A 19,292-nucleotide genomic window follows, 5' to 3' on the forward strand; every position below is an offset into this window, starting at 1 on the left:
GGCAGGCAGGGCGCAGAGGAACGGAGACCCGGCGACGTTTGGGGAGGTTTGGGGAGGCGCCCAAACCTCCCCAAACGTCGGCAGGTCTCCGTTCCTCCGCGCCCTGCCTGCCTGCTTCTTTCCGCTGCGGAAAGAAGCAGGCAGGCAGGGCGCGGAGGTCCGGAGACCTGCCGACGTTTGGGGAGGTTTGGGGAGGTGCGCGCGCACCTCCCCAAACCTCCCCAAACTTCGGCAGGTCTCCGGACGGCGGTGGCTTGGGAGAGGTGCGCGCGATCCCGGAAGCACCAAAGCCTCGGCCGCGCACAAGTCCTCGGTAAGTTTTTTTTGTTGACTGGAGTATAAGCCGAAGTGGAATTTTTCAGCCCAAAAAGTGGGCTGAAAAATTCGGCTTATACTCAAGTATATACGGTATTTGGATGTTAAACTGGAAAACCAATAAAACTTGTTTTAATAAAAAATAATAATAATCCTTGCCTAGACTTCCCAGAGCAGGGCTTTTCAACCTTTTCACCGATTGTACCATTTTCAGGATATGGCAATATTCGAATACCGCCTAGCAAGGTATCAAAAACTTGATGACCCAAAAGAAAAAAAAACCTGTTCAAAGTTCCAATTGCACTGAAATGACTTACGACCATTTTTCACACTTATGACCACTGCAGCATGCCCAGGGTCATGTGATTTATATTTGGATGCTTGGCAACTGATTCATATTTATGATGGTCACAGGGTCCCAGTCATGTGATCCCCTTTTGCAACCTTTTGACAAGCAAAGTCAATGGCAGGGCTGCTGGTGGCCAAGTGCTAAGGTGGGACGTCCCTCCCTCCCTCCCTCTTTCTCATTCCCATCTCCTTCTGAAGGAAGAATTTGAAAGGAAAAAAAACAAAACCCATATTTTCCCTCTTCCATATATTCATGAAACAAGGAAAAGCCTCCAGAGACAGAAAAGACAAGCCATTGAGGCAACTAGCTTAAAAGGGTGCATTCCCTTTTAAGAATTAACTACTGGCTAGAAAGGAAAGTTAATGAGCGCTGCCGGCATTTAAAAAAGAAAACAAATGTAAATAAGTACTGGCTGCAGGCTAAGGCAGCCTCCCCAAATGGCTCCATTCATAAGTAAAGGAATGCTACAGGCCAAATCCATTCAGGAGAAAAATACTCCAAAATCCCTTGCAGCGAAACTTACAGCTAATAATAGCAGAACAATAGAAGTTAAAATGAGACATCAGCCAAATAGAAATTGACAAATACTCCTTAAGAACACAAAGCCGACATTGCACAAATCCAAGAACTTCAAAGTCACAAAAGCACACAAGAATCTTTCCACTCTCCATCTCCCTCCCTCCTCCGTGCCTCACCTCCAGCCAATGCTGCCTTTCTTCAATGCTGCCTTTCTTCATTCCTCGTGGAGGGCGACCCCTCTCCTACTGCATTTCTTGCCTGTTTGTTGCTGCCAGCACAGGTAGCTGCCATAGCAGTTGTACATCGGCTCATGGCCGGCCTGCTTGATCTCCTCTCCTCTCCCCCCACCCCCTCCTCCTTCTTTCCCTTCAGTGCAACTAGAGCTGCCTCCTTTTATAGCCTCTCCTGTCTCTGCCCCCCCTCCTCCTCCTTTCTCATCCAGGGTTGATCCAGAAGTGAGCCTGAGCCTTTGCCTTGCCCCAGCCACGCCGCAGCTCTGGAGGACTCTCTCACAGTAAGTCCTTGCTGGCTCATTCCCTCCCCCACTACACTTGGCTGGACAGGGCTGCATACCACCTGCCATGTGCTAATGTACCACAGGTGGTATGCATACCACTGGTTGAAAAGTCCTGTCCTAGAGGATGGGTCAAGGGGAAATGCATCATCAGACTTGTCATGCAGAACTTCTTGGAAGAAGGTTGGAACAAAAGAATTTTAATATAATTTTACCTGCCTTTCCTCATAATTATTATAAACATCTGAAATAAGGGTGGGTAGCTGTCAGCATGACTTTTTAAAATCTGTTGGAAAATCTAAACCTCCTCTGTTGAAGAAGTCAGCAAACAAGATAGAAATCGACCCCTTTTTAAAAACAATTCTCACTTCTCTTTCCTTACTAACAATTTCTAGTTCCCAATGCTATATTAATATTAATGCCAATATTAAATACACTCAGGAAACAATGAGAACATGCACTCACCATCTTCTCTGTAATGCCATCAGAGTCAGCTATTTCTAACGTGAACACTCATTGTGGTGCTGAGCAGAGCTATTTCACAACATGGAATTAAGCAACATGATTGTCGACCGCACCACTGCCAGTAGAAAAGTTACGATGGTGGAAGGTACTACAAAAGCCACACAGAAGCACACCACAGCGCCATCATGCACCTAATACAACTCATAAAACTTACCCATCTTTTGAGGCTTTTGAAAGAAGGCATTCTGGGCTTCCCTGTCCTTATTTCATTCATGCAATAATGCATTTGTTCAATGGAGAATATGGGATACTGGGAACCATTAGAAGTACTGGATGTATATAAACTAGTAGGGGTAAGGGGTGGGGACTGTGGCTGATATGAAGAGAAAGGAAGAGGTAAGGCAAACATTCAAAGTGATGAAAATTCTGTCTTTTCAATACAGAAACAAATAATGGATTGGATCCAGAGTAACAAAGGAACAAATTCCTGCAAACTGAATGCACCCACAACTGGAAGGGGAGATTTTAACCAAATGACCCCTACTTCTGAAACCCATAGTAACCATCCTCTCATAAATATGCTTCGGAAGACTGGAGGACTTTAAAAATAATATGAAAGGTGGAACTGGAGATGGGGAAAGAGAATATGTGAAAATCATCTTCTTTACATAGCCTCCATTGCACGATTCACTCACTTTAGGGAATGGGGGAAAAATCTTCCATATCAGTACAGAGAATCTGGATCCAAGCCCATAACATTTTATATTTTCATCATTATAATTATCAGCATCAGAATGCATCATCATAAAACCTATATCGTAATAAAAATAACTTATAATATTTAAGGCATCACAAAGCTCTTGTTTTTAACTACCAAAATGATAAAGTCACCACATGAGCTCACAAGAGTTTCAAAATCACAATGAAAGCTATCCTTTGGGACTAACTCAAAAACACACCAATAAACTTCAGTCATAAAAGGAAATACATACAATAGGCATTGATATTTTATTTATACATGTGGTGTCATTTGCTTCTTGCTATGAAAAAATGAAAACCTTAATTTTATCCCAAATTTGGATGTCCATTTTAATGATACATGAAACCAGCAGCTTCAAATATTAATAGAGATACACCATGCAGTCAGAATTTACAATTGCATTCTTTCATCTAAAGCAGGCATGTCCAACCTTTTAGCTTGCCTGGACTGCACTGGGTGAAGAGGAATTGTCTTGGGCTGCATATAAATATATAATATACTTAATGTATATAAATTCACATAATAATATTAAAAGTTTACAGTATTGTGGGCTGCATTATTAGCTGCCCAGGGCCAAAGGTGGCTCACAGGTTGGACAAGCCTGATCTGAAGTATTAACATTTTCTGCACAAATTTCCCATATAATCCACCATAATTCAATTGCTCATCCCAATGTCAACAATATCTACAGTTATAGTCAACTAAGACTTAATATTATTAGTTTTTCACACTTCAAAAGGAATTAACACTAACTTCCATTTGAACCTTCAGGTCACCCACTTCTCAACAATATTCACTTTTCACAAGCTTTACCTTATAAATATGAAACCATACTCAACAAAGCTTCACCAGGACAAACAAAACTTAAAACTATACTCTTATCAGTACTACATTTATCATGTACGTTAAAACCCTCAACCGATTGTGTTTATTAATTTCTCTCCAGTCCACCAGAACACTTCCATTTCAACAAGTATAGTTCCACATGAATAGCAAGATATTGCATGAAGTAACAGTTCAGCAACAACTACAGAGGCTGCTACAACTGTTCAGATCAGGTATAAGAGTTTCTGGCCAAGTCACTGTCTGGTATGGATTACAATATTTTTACAATTACAGGGGAAATTCTGTATTTATAGTCCTAATCAGTCACAGTATACGCTTTTGACTTGCTGGGACTCAGTTGCTGGAATGCCATAGTTGAATTATGCAGGGATGAGACACCAAAATGTTCATAATAGCAGAGTTATACTCTGGAACATACTAGAACCCAGTTTCTAAAATGAACAGTTTTGCCGACAAAGATCAATCTAATTATTCTGTTGCAAAAGGTAACATTTAATCACTGAATTACAACTTTGAATGTTCAATCGTAGGACACATTTCAAATTTTTTTACCTTTGGTTTCTTTCCAAAGAGCCAGAGTTTGCCCTTAGCTTTTCCCACAGTGGTTTTTGCATCGATTTTCATTCCTTCCTGTTTCGGGGTACTAATTGTTCCATCAGAAACAGTCCTATAAATGTGTTGACTATAATCTTCAAATGGAAAATCTCCAGGAGGTTCAAAGCCAGACTTAAAGGAGTCTATTACTATTTGAGAATCCTTTATGAGAGAAATTTACAGAGTTAATGGCTTAAATATCACATTTAACTAATATTACACTTAAAGACTATCAGTCCTTCAAGGCACTCCAGATCAGGAAACCAAAATCATGAATACGAATACTACTTTTATTGTTAAGGTTACAGCCACAGAATCTTTCAAGTCTCAAAGTGCCACTCCTCCTCCGACTTTATGTTCCATAGAACTAGGAAAGATCAATAATGAGAAGATTCCCCAAAGCACATTTCTGGTTTGGACTCAGATTTTTCTTCCTCCAGTCTCTCAAGGTTATTCCTTCTGCCCATTCATTATACTACCAAAATCCAATATTCTCCTTTGGTATATGTAAAAATATTAGACTGGTTTTCTTTTCAAACAGGCAATATTAAATAGCCACAGTGCTTAGAGAGATAAAAAATATTTTATAGTATATTTCTTTAATTAGCTACAATCAGATATGCAAACCTGAAACCCCACCAATAAGACTGGCTGCCATATCTGCTGGAGTTTGATTGCAAACAATACAATCTGTCCTCGTTTAGCAACTCCAGTAACAGAGACTAAGCCGTGTGTGTGTGTGTGTGTGTGTGTGTGAGAGAGAGAGAGAGAGAGAGAGAGAGAGAGAGAGAGAGAGAGAGAGAGAGAGAGAGAGAGAGAATGAATATTGATTGATTTTGAGATTGTTACTTCCTGCGATCCCATTTAGATCATTTGTGAACTGTCACTAACTGGGGTAGTCACTAACTGAGGACTGGCTGCAATATGATGAGTTTCACTTTCTGCTGCTTCTTAGATCAACAAAAATGTTGAGAAAAGAGAGAAGAAAGCTATTGATTTCATGGAAAACAACGTATCACAGTCTCTAGTCTAGTTATGATATAATGTAATTGTAATCTACAAGATTAGATTTACTTCCATAGCAATGTGCTTAATACTAGCACTGAACTATGAAGAACAAATTTAACTTACCCTGCGATCATCAACTGATTTGGCTGCAGCAATCATTCCTTCTAAACATTTTGAGATTATTGGAATAACTTTACGCTCAGAATCTGCAAATCCTTTATAACATTCACTAAGTTTGATGGTTCGTCGTTCATCCATTTCTTGAAGGTGCTAAGTAATAAAGGAGAGAGACTGAGCATCTTTATAGTAACATTCCAAATACAGTGGGACATTGTCCTCCCTATAATTATCATGTGTACAATTTGTTAGTGAACTAAATATACTAAATGTACTATTAGTGGATCATTAGTTCACCAAACTTTGCTCATTTCTACAAATGATATTCACATTTCTAAAATGAACACAAGTACACAGCTAATACTTTCTAAAATCAATTAGAATTGGAAAGTATTAACTACAGTCATCAATAATTAAAGTCGTGATTTGTACATGCAACCTAAGACTGTGGTAATAAAAAAGAAAGAATAATTTAAGGACTAACACATTTATTACAAAAACTATAAAAACTTATGCCATAATTAGTCTTTTGCTGGTTTCTAAAACATTTTCAAATCTTACAAATAAAACACATAGGTGGTTGGGCATTATTTACTTTTAGAACTATATTCTATATTTAAAACTACATAGTAATTATATAATAATTATATATTTATTTATAAAATAAATTATATACATTTAAATAAAACAGAATCTAGAAGAATAAATGGTAGAAGGGAGAGTGTTTGTGTGTTTTAGAGAGACAGAGAGAGAAAATAATAAGTTCCTATTGAAAACTCTTAGAAATTTACTTTCACACTCTTCAATGACCCAAGTTCATTTACAGTAGATGAAAAACTTACCTTATATATTTGAGGAATGACAATATAGAAATGCTTGTGCTGTTCACCGTTGAAATTTTGGAGCTGTGCAGCATATTCATTTTTATTTTCATCAGCCATATGTGTACGCAGATTTAGTTGCTGCTTTGCCTAAACAGATCAATAACAGTTTTAAATTATTTTTAAAAGAAATTCTTACTTAGCAGCATGCTCGTTATCTTTAATTCCCAATGACATCTTAGTGTCCCAACATAGCCTCTCATTAACATTTGTAAAGTATAGAAACTGTTTCTCAACTATGAAGACAACCTGTATTAAAAAAAAGTTTTTGATTTTAACAAGTAGTTGTTTCAAATCATGTCATTGTTTTGGTGGTACTTTCAACTAATGCTAAACTAAACAGGAAAGACTATCTTGCAAGGAGCATTTGCAGCAAGCCAAACGGTCATCAAAATGACAAAAATATATATTGCAATGTCTTAACACAAGTTTTGCTCCTTACATAATGCAAGTACAAAAAAGAGCAAAGTAAGCTTTATGCCGAATGGTTTATTAGGTGATCCTCTCTGTCCATCTGCAGAAGCTTATGCTGACTTACCAAGGAAATAACCTTGCACAAATCCCCTAGTATTATGAGAAAATAGTCACAACAATATTAATTTTGTATCTAACTGTGGATAGATACAAAAAAAGGGAGAAATCCCACCAATACAAGCAGAAAACCATATTCCTACAACAGAACTGACTCCTGTTGTAATGAGTTTTATAAGGCAAAATAATTTTCTTTTGGGAATAAAGAATAAGAATTAATAAATTATGGTATCAAATATCACCAACTGTAAATCTAATGAGAATCATGGTACTCAATGTATAAAAACAAACATTACAGACATGTAATGAGAGGTAGCAAACCGCAAATGCTTAAGACCTTTTATGAAAAATGCTGTTTTTAAAAATGCTGCCCCTTTACTTATGGCTTTTATTCAATTACAATAAAATGTCCTATACAAGACTATACAAGTAAATAAGACACTGGATGTAGTTTCTTAACGTTATCTTAATGTTTTAAAGCCTTTATATTAAGTGTTATCCATAGTATTTTGGTATTTAAAATAAAATTAAAGATTAAAAAAACATTTAAGAAAGGAAGTTTCAGGGACATGATTAAGCAAAGGCCTGCTGTGAAATCTGAAACAGCCAACTGGTTTAGAGAAATATTCAGTAGACTAATTGTGGCCTTCAATCTTCATGTGAAATATTTGCCCAAGTCACTTTTTACTGCTTTGGATTTATAAGCACAATCTGCAGCTCGATCCATGAGAAAACAAGAAAGCTCAAGAGTGGCTAGAGCACAGGACTATAAAAGTTGCATTTTAAAATGTTTTGTGCGTGACATTTCACAGAAGGTCCTGCCACATGTCTGGAAACTTCTCTTTCAAATATAAAACAGGCTGTTTCAAGCTTTCCTAGCAGTTTTACCAACAAAATGGGATATTCCATGAAATTTTGCAATCAGAACATTTCAGAACCGTAATTTTCAAACCATAATTTGAAAAAATAAAAATAAAAAAAATGTGATGGCTGAAACTCAGCTAATTCAACACACTTTGATATATCCACACTCGATGGTCAAAATGCTGTGTTCGTTCAATAAACAACATTTCCAAATACAGCCATGTAAACTCTTATTTTCCAATAACAATATCTTACTTTTTCAACATCTGCTTTAGTGGCATTGGTATCGTTGTCCAGTTTCTCATAACATTGCTGTGCCTTTTCTGCTTCTTTGCACTCTCTTTCAAATTTCTTTTTGCTCTACAATGTAATGACATAGTTACAAATCAATACAACGTATCACATTGCCTGTACTACTATCACAATTACAATTCAGATCCATGCTTTTGATGAAAATGAAAAGTATTCTGCACACATTGTTGCCTTTTAACCAGTGAACATTTCATTTTGTAATTGTTTAATTTTTAGGTTTCTACCCTCTCAACCATGTATTCGTCCAATGCTAGAAATAAAAAGAACATTAAGATTAGCAAGACTATTACTTACTGCATTCCCCATTATTTTAGAAAGCTCTATCCATTTGCTAGCTATTGATTACCCTAATTTAACCCTGAATAATCTGGTCTTCTGTGTGAACAGCATCATGGCAGGTCCTATACATAAAACTATTTGCTTTCTCCATCTGTCTGAAAAAGTTATCCCATCCTCAATACATCACATAAACCATATCATTACAAGAACTAATAATATGAGGCTAACAAGAGTAATGTATCTATAAGCACACACAAATACACACACAAACACTAATTAAGACTACATGAACAACTACAGCCTAGTCCAGAGGCCCTCAATCTTTTGGGCACTAGGAACCGATTCCATGGAGAAAGAGTTTTCCACGGACCAGAGGCTTGGGGACCCACGGCCTAGCGTTTTCATTCTTGAAAGCTCATATACAGCACAGAAATGTCCTGCATCTGAAATACAGTATATCATCAGCGGTAGAGATCATTAATACATTTTTTATGGAGCAGTTTGTATACTAGAGAACAGCTCTGTATAAATGTTAGGCTTACCATTATCATTACTTGTCTCCTTCATAATACATTCTTTTAGAAAGACATGGGTCAAGCCCAGTGAAAATGATTTTTGTTATTTATTTATTTATTTATTTATTTATTTATTTATTTATTTTTGGGACTTATATGCCACCCTATCTCCCGAAGGACTCAGGGCGGCTAACAACAATAAAAACAACAATACAAAAGTTAAAAGAAATTAAATAAACAGCCCCAAAATAAATTAACTAAACAATTAAAAATTAAAACATTTTAAAAACCCGTCATCAATCCAGGTCAGCCTGATGAAAAAGGAAAGTTTTGAGGTCGTGGTGAAAGGACCGGAGATCCGGGGCCATCCGGAGCTCAAGGGGAAGTTGGTTCCACAGGGCTGGCGCTCCCACAGAGAAGGCCCTCCCCCTGGGGGTCGCCAGCCGACATTGTCTAGCTGACGGCACCCTGAGGAGGCCCTCTCTGTGTGAGCGCACTGGGCGATGGGAAGTCGTCCCCGGCAGCAGACGGTCCTGCAAATATCCCGGGCCTAGGCCATGTAGGGCTTTAAAGGTAAGTACCAGCACCTTAAATCTCACCCGGAAGACAACCGGTAACCAATGCAGCTCACGCAGGAGGGGTGTAATATGGGAGTATCGGGATGCTCCCATCACTACCCGCGCGGCCGCATTCTGCACCAGCTGGAGCCTCTGGGTGGTCTTCAATTTGATAGAATGGAATGAAAATGAAAACTGGATCATATAACTTGGACTATGAAGATATAGATCACAGATATTGACAATTTCTATACTGATTTTTAAAGACTTTAACAATAATTGGAAATTCTGCATTTTTTGCAATCCAATGCATACTACTCTGAAACTATTCCACTAAATTCAATTATTCTTATTTCAGGAGTTTGAATATACAGGACTGCAGCCTTAGTTACACTTAAACTAATATTCTGTTTGCCTAAAATAATTATTTAACATTATGTAACTCCATCAACTTCCCTTTCATTTTATAACTATAATATCTAATATTTCCAGGCTAATTCATAAAAGAATCACTTAAAGTAACTGAAAAGAGTATTAATTAACAAGGGAAGACATGATTCTCGAGATTTAAATAAAAGTAAGCCTCTACCAAAATAAATTCCTGCTTAAGAATCCCAAGACTAGGCAAGACTAATATATTTTATTACAGCTGAAATTTAGTCCGTAAATCTATTAAAGTCATATTCCTGCAGATATTACTGACTGAGGAATTAGCACTGTAATGATCTAACAAACATAACAATCCATCTTGGCTATTGAACAATGAAAGCACTGTGATTGCTCAGTGATAAACAAGTTCATTCATTATGTCTTCACTCTGGCATCAGTCACCCATAAAACTATGCAACCCTAAAGAAACCAGAAAAGGAATAAAAGAAAGCTCACATTATCCATCTGCTTCCAACACATGTCAAGATACTGTTGTGCTTTTCGGCCCTCTTGAAGGTGCTGGAATATAATAAACAAGATGTTTTATAGACCTCATCTTGCTTTTAAAACTGTTCAGCTTAATCTCACAAAATTACACACAAACACACACACACACACGTTATATATATATAGGTACCCGTGAAAATCTACGAAAACGAGTGTGTGTGTGTGTGTGTGTGTACGTAAATAAAAATATGGGATGCGGTGGCTCAGTGGATTAGGACGCTGAGCTTGTCGATCAGAAGGTTGGCAGTTTGGCGGGTCGAATCCCGAGTGCCGCGTAACAGAGTGAGTGCCTGTTACTTGTCCCAGCTTCTGCCAACCTAGCAGTTCGAAAGCACGTAAAAATGCAAGTAGAAAAATAGGGACCACTACGGTGGGAAGATAACAGCGTTCCATGCGCCTTTGGCGTCTAGTCATGCCAGCCACATGACCACAGAGACGTCCTCGGACAAGCGCTGGCTCTTCGGCTTTGAAACGGAGATGAGCACCAGCCCCTAGAGTTGGAAACGACTAGCACGCATGTGCGTTGGAACCTTTACTTTACCTTTATATATATAAATAAAACACACATACACACACACACACACAAGAAAAGGTAAAACAAAATGCCAAACAAGAATGTAAATCACAACAGAAGCACCATGATTTTAACATTACTGATATGCATTCATCCATTGTTTTCTTTCTTCCAAAGATGTAAAAGATGCCATAATTTATAGAGACCGATAATTTAAGAGATGCAATGGAAGGAACTACAATCCATGTAACTATGTGTATTATATAATTGCATGGATTGCTGAGCACTGATATCAGGTTTTACTGCTACATTCCCTATAGCTGGAAAAAAGCTGTTTTAGGTATATAACAGCACCTTCATATTTTTAAAAATGTAATATTTCTAAAAGTCCTCAAATATATTAGCTACTAAATAACATAAAAAATTAGAAAAAGCTTGCTGAGGACCTACAAAACAATCAAGGCTGTGATCAGAAATTTGTTTCAAGGAATTGGCTCCATTGAAGTTCTCTTTCTCTCTCTCTCTCTCTCTCTGTGTGTGTGTGTGTGTGTGTGTGTGTGTGTGTGTGTGTGCACGTGCGCGCATTTTAATAAAATACAAATCAGAAAACAAAATAAATTTAAACGGGCTATATTTTAGAATCTTAAAAGGCAAGCATGTTTTTGCTGCATTTTTGCAACAGAACAATGCAGAACTACATGAAGATCTATATACAAGCTGGCCCAGCATGAGAGACCTAATATTTTTTGCTGTTTTTGAGAAAACAAATAATTAAATTGCCCTGACATTCATAGGTAGTTCAGCAAAACAGTAACTTGGATCTTCCACCCCCATCCTTTTACCAGTTTCCTTTCTGTTTTGAGTTCGTGGGAATATCTCATCAGTTCTCCATATACCCTATGTGCCAGTTCTTCTGCTACTACTTCACGTTGTCCTGCGTAGTCATTTAATTCATTAAGAATATTATAAAAAGCTATACATGAGGTAAACCTGGCAGAATACAGAAAATAAACAAAAAAGATATTTCATTATTACTGTGGGTGTATGACTGCTTTTCTTTAAACAAAACAAGGAAAGGAACGTGTCATAATCTAGCATGGTGTGAAGACCTTAAAAAAAATGAACCTCAGAGAAAGAGGTAAAACAGAGATGCCCAAACCACTTCTCATTAGAGAAGGTAAGATCAGCAGGAACTTATGCAGGGAGAAAATAAAGAGTACCACTCAAGGCCCTGCAGAATAGAAGCATTTACTAAGATGTGAAACGAAAAGACAAATTTTAGGAATAAATTTAAAATTACAAGGAAAACTAAGCTTGATGCAGAAATGATTTTGCTTCATCTGGAAAATTACAGGATACATCATTCAGATGTATCCTGTGAATGAGCGTGTTTGCTACATCGTAAAGGGTTAGTAGACTCTTGGGTTAGGTCAAATAAGTTACGTTATTCTGACATAATATGTTTGGGAGGCTTAAAGGTTTAGAACTGAATGGAGGGAAAGAATGGAGAAAAATGTATGGAAAGGAAGAACTTCTTTAAAATATATTACTTCTATATTACTTCTTAAAAATAGACCTCATAAATTACGGTATGCTACTTTTTTCAACTCATCGGGTCTTGAACGTACCAGAATTTGGAAGTCACATTAATCCAGATATCTTTACCTTACTATAAAATAATTACCTATGAAAAGGTACTTGGCTTAAACATTTAAATCCCAACAACCCTGATACTGGGATTAGACCAAGATCCATATATATATATTTCATATTCATATTACCTGGGCTCTTCGTCTTTGGATGAACGTTTAGGACAGTATTTCTTCACCAGATTTCTGTAAGAGAGAGAAAGAGAGAGAAAGAAAGATGGGCTTTAAGAAAAGGGCAAGATGAGCTGAAGAATCTGCCTCAGTTAGAAAAATGACACAACAAGTTGCCCAGCATGAGTTTATTTATATTTGAACGCATTGTTTACATTATGTAAATTACATTGTTTAAAATAAAACAAATTATATAAAAGAGTAAAAATTATTCTACTGTTGAATAACTGCAGCTAGTCCTCTCTTAGTGACCGCTCGTTCAATGACAGTTCAAAGTTACAAAGTTGTGGCCATCACACATCTCCAAGATCACATGAACATGGTCTGGGCACTTGGCAATTGGCTCACAAAACTTGCAGTGTCCCTGTAATGTGATTGCCATTTGCAACCACTCACTGGCCTGGAATATAATTTCAGTGGCATAAGCAAGCTGTCCTGGATTCTCGTCCCTTCCCATGTTGTGGTCACATGATGTCCTCACTTAATGACCCATGTGGTCTTGTTAATTACAGGGATTGCTATTGTTAAGCAATGTGGTCACATGATGTCATGTTTTACAACCGCTTTGCTTAGCAACTAAAATTCCAGTTCCAACTGCTGTCATAACACAAAGACTGCTGCTACCTGTATTAGATCAAACTAATTTGCCATATTTTCTTTCTGTGTAAGGTCACAATGCTAAAATGAAGCCAAAAGGAAAAAAACAGAATTTTCTATGCACAGACTGACTAATTAATTTATAATTGCAAATTCAGCAGAGTTTTTACTGTCTTTTCCCAGAGTAGTAAAGACATGGCTTTTTTTCAACCAAAACAAGCCATTTTCCACAAAATGGTAAAAGAATAGCAGAAGACTGACATTAAAAGAATACAGCAGAAATTCCAAAGATTCCAGTGGCCTCAAGTTAACCAAATTGCTCATAAATATCCCCACAAAGGAATAATGGTATATATTTCACATTTTACAGCAGGAAATCTATTTCATTTCCTCAAGTGATATACTAAGAACATAAAATAAATCATTCTTCCTTGGACTAAATTTAAATTTAACCCTGATCTAGTTTTTAGATATAAGAAAATTACCCTTAAACACTACAATATTCACACTTCATCAGTAGCAAAAAGAAAGTGGGAAAGTTAGCAGAGAGGATTTAATGAATTATTCAAACACTGATGACAATAAGAAATTTTTCTCACAAAGGGCAAACGTGGAAGGATGCCCGATATAAATGGTTAACAGATGTTGAGCACATTCTACATGCTGTAAAAGGCCATGGGAAAATGTTGATGAACATTTAATCTGTTAAAACAGATAGTAAGATTTTCCATCTATGCCTTTAAGACATATATGGGTGAGCACACTTTGCTATATATTGACTTTCTTAATGCCTGGGAGAGTCTTTTATAATATTAAACACATGTCATAAAATTCTTAGGGCAATGTGGAATTCATGGACTTCTTTCACAAGAGTCTTTAATGGAGAACTGCCTGGGATAACTCACCCACATTTTATAGGCTACTTACAAGATATCATTCATTTCTCATAATCTTTTCCCTAGTGTTGTTTTTGGCATCTCTCTTTTGAGAATAGTAGAATACTATAACTCAGGGTTTCCCAGACTGTGAGATATACCTCCTTTGGGGAGGTGCAGACAGTCCAGTGGAGGTGTGAATAACTTTTTAGCTTTATTGTTACAGTAAATTCACCTTTCCCAAAGTTTAGTTTTTATTTAGAGTAGAGTAGTAGAGTAGCGCAGAGTAAAAGTAGGAGTAGATTAGAGTTTTCATTACAGTTACTGACCAGAACAGAAATACATTAAAAACATTGTTCATTTGTGTTTATTTTGGTAGTTGGATTTTTAGGAGAGACATGTACATTAAGATTACACTAAAGCTAAAACTCAAATACTTTGGCCACCTAATGAGAAGGAAGGACTCACTGGAGAAGAGCCTAATGCTGGGAAAGATTGAGGGCAATAGAAGAAGGGGACGACAGAGAATGAGGTGGCTGGATGGAGTCACTGAAGCAGTAGGCATGAGCTTAAATGGACTCCAGAAGGTGGTAGAGGACAGGAAGGCCAAGAGGAACGTTGTCCGTGGGGTCGCGATGGGTCGGACACGACTTCGCAACTAACAACAAAAAGGGATATGCAGTGGCAAAAAGTTTAGGATGTAATTTTCACAAATGCAGATTACTCAGGCTGGTTTTCTATCTCAACACACTTTTATTATTATATTACATTTTAATCAATTTGCACAGGTAAGTAAAATGTTAGTCCATAAGCAGATAGAAGAGGTATGCAAAACATTTCATTTTAAGCCATTTTGAGCATGAAACTTTTGCAAAGCAGGCTAGTTTTAAGCATTTTGGAAATGGGTTTTGCACTCATAACAATTTTGTTTCCAGCTCAAAACTTTTTTGAACATGTTTTAAATGGGTTTAAATTGTTTTGCGTTCAAAATGGTTTAAACTGAAATATTTTGCACACCTTAGTGTTTCAAAGTAATTGAGGACAGAATATCATTTTTAAAAGTTTCTTTCTCTGGAATATTTAGAGAAAAGCAGCTGACGATAAAAAGTCATTTTATTCTGGGAGCAATTACCTATGGAATGATAGGTTTTTTCAGCATGAATCTCTTCAGAATATGAATTCATCTGTACAATTGCTGAATGAGAGTCTGCCACATCTACATTTGGATCACAATCAACCTCTTATGTTCTCAGTTTCAATTAAAGAAAAACATACTTGAGAAACAAGAAACCACATTTGCTTTCAATTTAGAATTCATGCTAGTAAAGTATCTAGAAATCTTGCCAAACTTTCTAAATATAGTAATTTAGGTAACTAAAACTTCATTTGGCTATGCACAAATTACATAGTTTCCAACTCAACAGGATTAAATAACTTTCTTCATCTTCAAAATCAAGTACAATATTCCTCAATTTACAATCCCAATTGAGTCCAGAACTTACAGTGCTAAGCAAGGCGATTGAATGAGTGGTGCAACCTTTTTTGCCCGATTTTACAACCTTTTTGTCACAATTAATTGTTAAGGCGATCAGAGTAGCAGAGTTGGAAGGGACCTTGGAGATCCTCCAGTCCAACCCCATGCTCAAGCAGGAAACCCTATACCATTAAAGATAAATGGTTGTCCGATCTCTTTTTAAAAAGAGTCACTCTACTGGTTAATTGTTCTGTCAGGAAATTTCTCCTTTGTTCTAGGTTGGTTCTCTCCTTGAATCAGGTAGTCGTTAAGTGAATTTGACTTCCCCCTATGACTTTGCTGGTCAGAAGCTGGCTGGGAAGGTTATAAATGGTGATAACATGACCTCTGGATGCTGCAACTATGTAACTATGTAAATACATGCTGGTTGCCAAGCACCCAAATTTTAATCACGAAACTGTGGGGATGTTGCAATGACTCTGTGAGGACTGGTCTAACTCATGTTTTTCAGTGCCGTTGTAACTTTGCTAAACAAATGGTTGTAAGTTGAGGACTATGTGCAATTCTTTCTAGAGACACCTATACTTGTATATTATATTATAGATGCTTTCTCTTCTACTTTCATGCACCAATGTTTTGCCTTTGGCATCCAACGTGTCTTTGCCTCCTCCTTTTTGGACCCAATTTCTTTGCCAAATGTTTCCTACATGTTGCTAAAGCTGTGCTGTTTTCAGAAAGATTTCTGAAAACAGCACAGCTGTAGCCACTTCAGAAAGATGTGTTGTCTTTGGAAATCTTTCAACCCCTTCCCCGGTTCCAAAGTGGCAGAAGCTGCACCATCTTTGGAAGCCTTTCTGAAGACAACACGGTTTTCCAAACTGGCTAAAGCTGTGCTGTCTTTGGAGTTCTTCCCTCCCCACCCCCCATTTCTGACGTGGTGAGGTGTTTATGCACAAAAGGTGAAAGTTTGGTGTGGGAAACTGGGAGAGAAGGCAACTGGGTGGATGAACGCTTGCTGGGAGCAAATGAATGCTTGAGGACTGCTTGTGGGAATGGGCTAGGGGGCCCCATGGGCCTGGGGAGAAAAAGCAACTGGGAAAATTAATGCTTGCTGGTGCTTGTTGAGGCTTCCTGGGGCATGGCAAGCAGCCACGGTGTCACACAGTTTTGGGACTGTCTGTCACCTCTCAAGGCAGGGTGGCCAAAGGACAGAAATGGGATAGGAGAGAGGCAGGTGGGGGAATCTGAATAAGTCCCTTATCTTATCAAAGCTTGGGGATGAAAGGGACCAAGCTCAGAATGAGTTGGATTGGAGGTGGACATTCATTTAATAAGATGGATTCTTGGTTAATAACCATATTGGGAAGAGCCAGGATTGCTGTCGTAAGCCAATGCAGAAAAACACAACTACACCGATTTACAGTGGGGGGAAAAATTATTTGATCCCCTGCTGATTTTGTACATTTGCCTACTGACAAAGAAATGATCAGTCTATAATTTTAATGGTAGGTTTATTTTAACAGTGAGAATAACAACAAAAAAATTCAGAAAATGCATCTCAAAAAAGTTATAAATTGATTTGCATTTTAATGAGTGAAATGAGTATTTGATCCCCTATCAATCAACAAGATTTCTGGCTCCCAGGTGTCTTTTATACAGGTTCCAAGCTGAGATCAGGAGCACTCTCTTAAAGGAAGTGCTCCTAATCACAACTCGTTACCCATATAAAAGACAGAAGCAATCAATCAGATTCCAAACTCTCCACCATGGCCAAGACCAAAGAGCTGTCCAAGGATGTGAGGGACAAGATTGTAGACCTACGCAAGGCTGGAATGGGCTATAAGACTATTGCCAAGCAGCTTGGTGAGAAGGTAACAACAGCTGGTGCAATTATTCGCAAATGGAAGAAACATAAAATAACTGTCAATCTCCCTTGGTCTGGGGCTCCATGCAAGATCTCACCTAGTGGAGTTCCAATGATCATAAGAACGGTGAAAAATCAGCCCAGAATTACACAGGAGGATCTTGTCAATGATCTCAAGGCAGCTGGGACCATAGTCACCAAGAAAACAATTGGTAACACATTACGCCGTGAAGGACTGAAATACCGCAGTGCCCGCAAGGTCCCCCTGCTCTAGAAAGCACAGGTACAGGCCCGTCTGAAGTTTGCCAATGAATATCTGAATGATTCAGAGAAGAACTGGGTAAAAGCGTTTGGACAGGTGAGACCAAAATTGAGCTCTTCAGCAGCAACTCAACTCGGCATGTTTGGAGAAGGAATGCTGCCTATGACCCCAAGAATACCATCCCCACCATTAAACATGGAGGTGGAAACATTATACTTTGGGGGTGTTTTTCTGCTAAGGGGACAGGACAACTTCACCGCATCAAAGGGATGATAGATGGGGCCATGTACCGTCAAATCTTGGGTGAGAATCTCCTTCCCTCAGCCAGGGCATTGAAAATGGGTCGTGGATGGGTATTCCAGCATGGCAATGACCCAAAACCACACGGCCAAGGCAACAAAGGAGTGGCTCAAGAAGCACATTAAGGACCTGGAGTGGCTTAGCCAGTCTCCAGACCTGAATCCCATAGAAAATCTGTGGAGGGAGCTGAAGGTTCAAGCTGCTAAACGTCAGCCTCGAAACCTTAATGACTTGGAGAGGATCTGCAAAGAGGAATGGGACAAAATCCCTCCTGAGATGTGCGCAAACTACAAGAAACGTGTGACCTCTGTGATTGCCAACAAGGGTTTTGCCACCAAGTACTAAATCATGTTTTGTGAAGGGGTCAAATACTTCTACTTCTTTCACTCATTAAAATGCAAATCAATTTATAAGTTTTTTAAAATGCGCTTTTCTGTATTTTTTGTTGTTATTCTCTGTCTCACTGTTAAAATAAATCTACCATTAAAATTATAGACTGATCATTTCTTTGTCAGTGGGCAAATGTACCAAATGAGCAGGGGATTAAATAATTTCACACACACACACACACACACACACACAGTATAAGGGAAATTGTGGTCCCAATTTTGGTCATAACCTGAGGACTACCTGTACATATCTCAGAATAATTACTTAAATTAGATGATATTCAATTTGAATAGACAGCATTCTCAACTTTAGTAAACAATGGAATAAGCAAGAGGAACATTGTTTGGCATATTGTCATACTATTTTTTGTGACATTGACTAGCCCAGGGGTAGGCAACCTCGGCTCTTTTATGACTCATGGACTTCAACTCCCAGAATTCCTGAGGCTCAGGAATTCTGGGAGTTGAAGTCCATGAGTCATAAAAGAGCCGAGGTTGCCTACCCCTGGACCAGCCTAACACAGAATATACAACATAAGTTCCATATGGGGAAATTGTTTAAAATGTGTTAATTGATATGCTTATCATTGTAAAACAGAAATATAAAAATTAAGTGGTAATTGTCTAAACCAGTACTTCCCAAACTTTCCCCATCATTTCCAAAACTGCTTATCAGAAAGTCCTTATTTAAATGGCCATGTTGTGATTATGTTTGGTACCCGAAGAAAAACCACTTTTATCCAATTTTGGGTAATTTACCCAGTTTTGAGAAGCACTGCTCTAAACAGAAGGAAGTATGAGAATACTGTAGCTAGATGAGAATACAAAAACATAA

The 19,292-nt window shown here is 38.0% G+C and overlaps 1 protein-coding gene across 2 annotated transcripts in view; it reads right to left on the reverse strand.

Moving 5' to 3' along the window:
- The window catches only part of FNBP1L (formin binding protein 1 like), a 72,895-nt gene that overhangs the window by 27,863 nt on the left and 25,740 nt on the right, over positions 1-19,292 (reverse strand). For both annotated transcript variants that reach the window (XM_081322914.1, XM_081322913.1), the window contains exons 3-9: positions 12,658-12,711; positions 11,719-11,866; positions 10,312-10,374; positions 8,019-8,123; positions 6,330-6,458; positions 5,494-5,640; positions 4,321-4,524 (exon numbers count right to left, since the gene is read on the reverse strand). In XM_081322914.1, coding sequence (XP_081179040.1) covers positions 4,321-4,524; positions 5,494-5,640; positions 6,330-6,458; positions 8,019-8,123; positions 10,312-10,374; positions 11,719-11,866; positions 12,658-12,711 — 850 coding nt within the window. The remainder of the gene's footprint in view (positions 1-4,320; positions 4,525-5,493; positions 5,641-6,329; positions 6,459-8,018; positions 8,124-10,311; positions 10,375-11,718; positions 11,867-12,657; positions 12,712-19,292) is intronic.

Source organism: Vipera berus (assembly GCF_964194415.1).
Source record: "Vipera berus genome assembly, chromosome: 3".
Lineage (NCBI taxonomy): Eukaryota > Metazoa > Chordata > Lepidosauria > Squamata > Viperidae > Vipera > Vipera berus.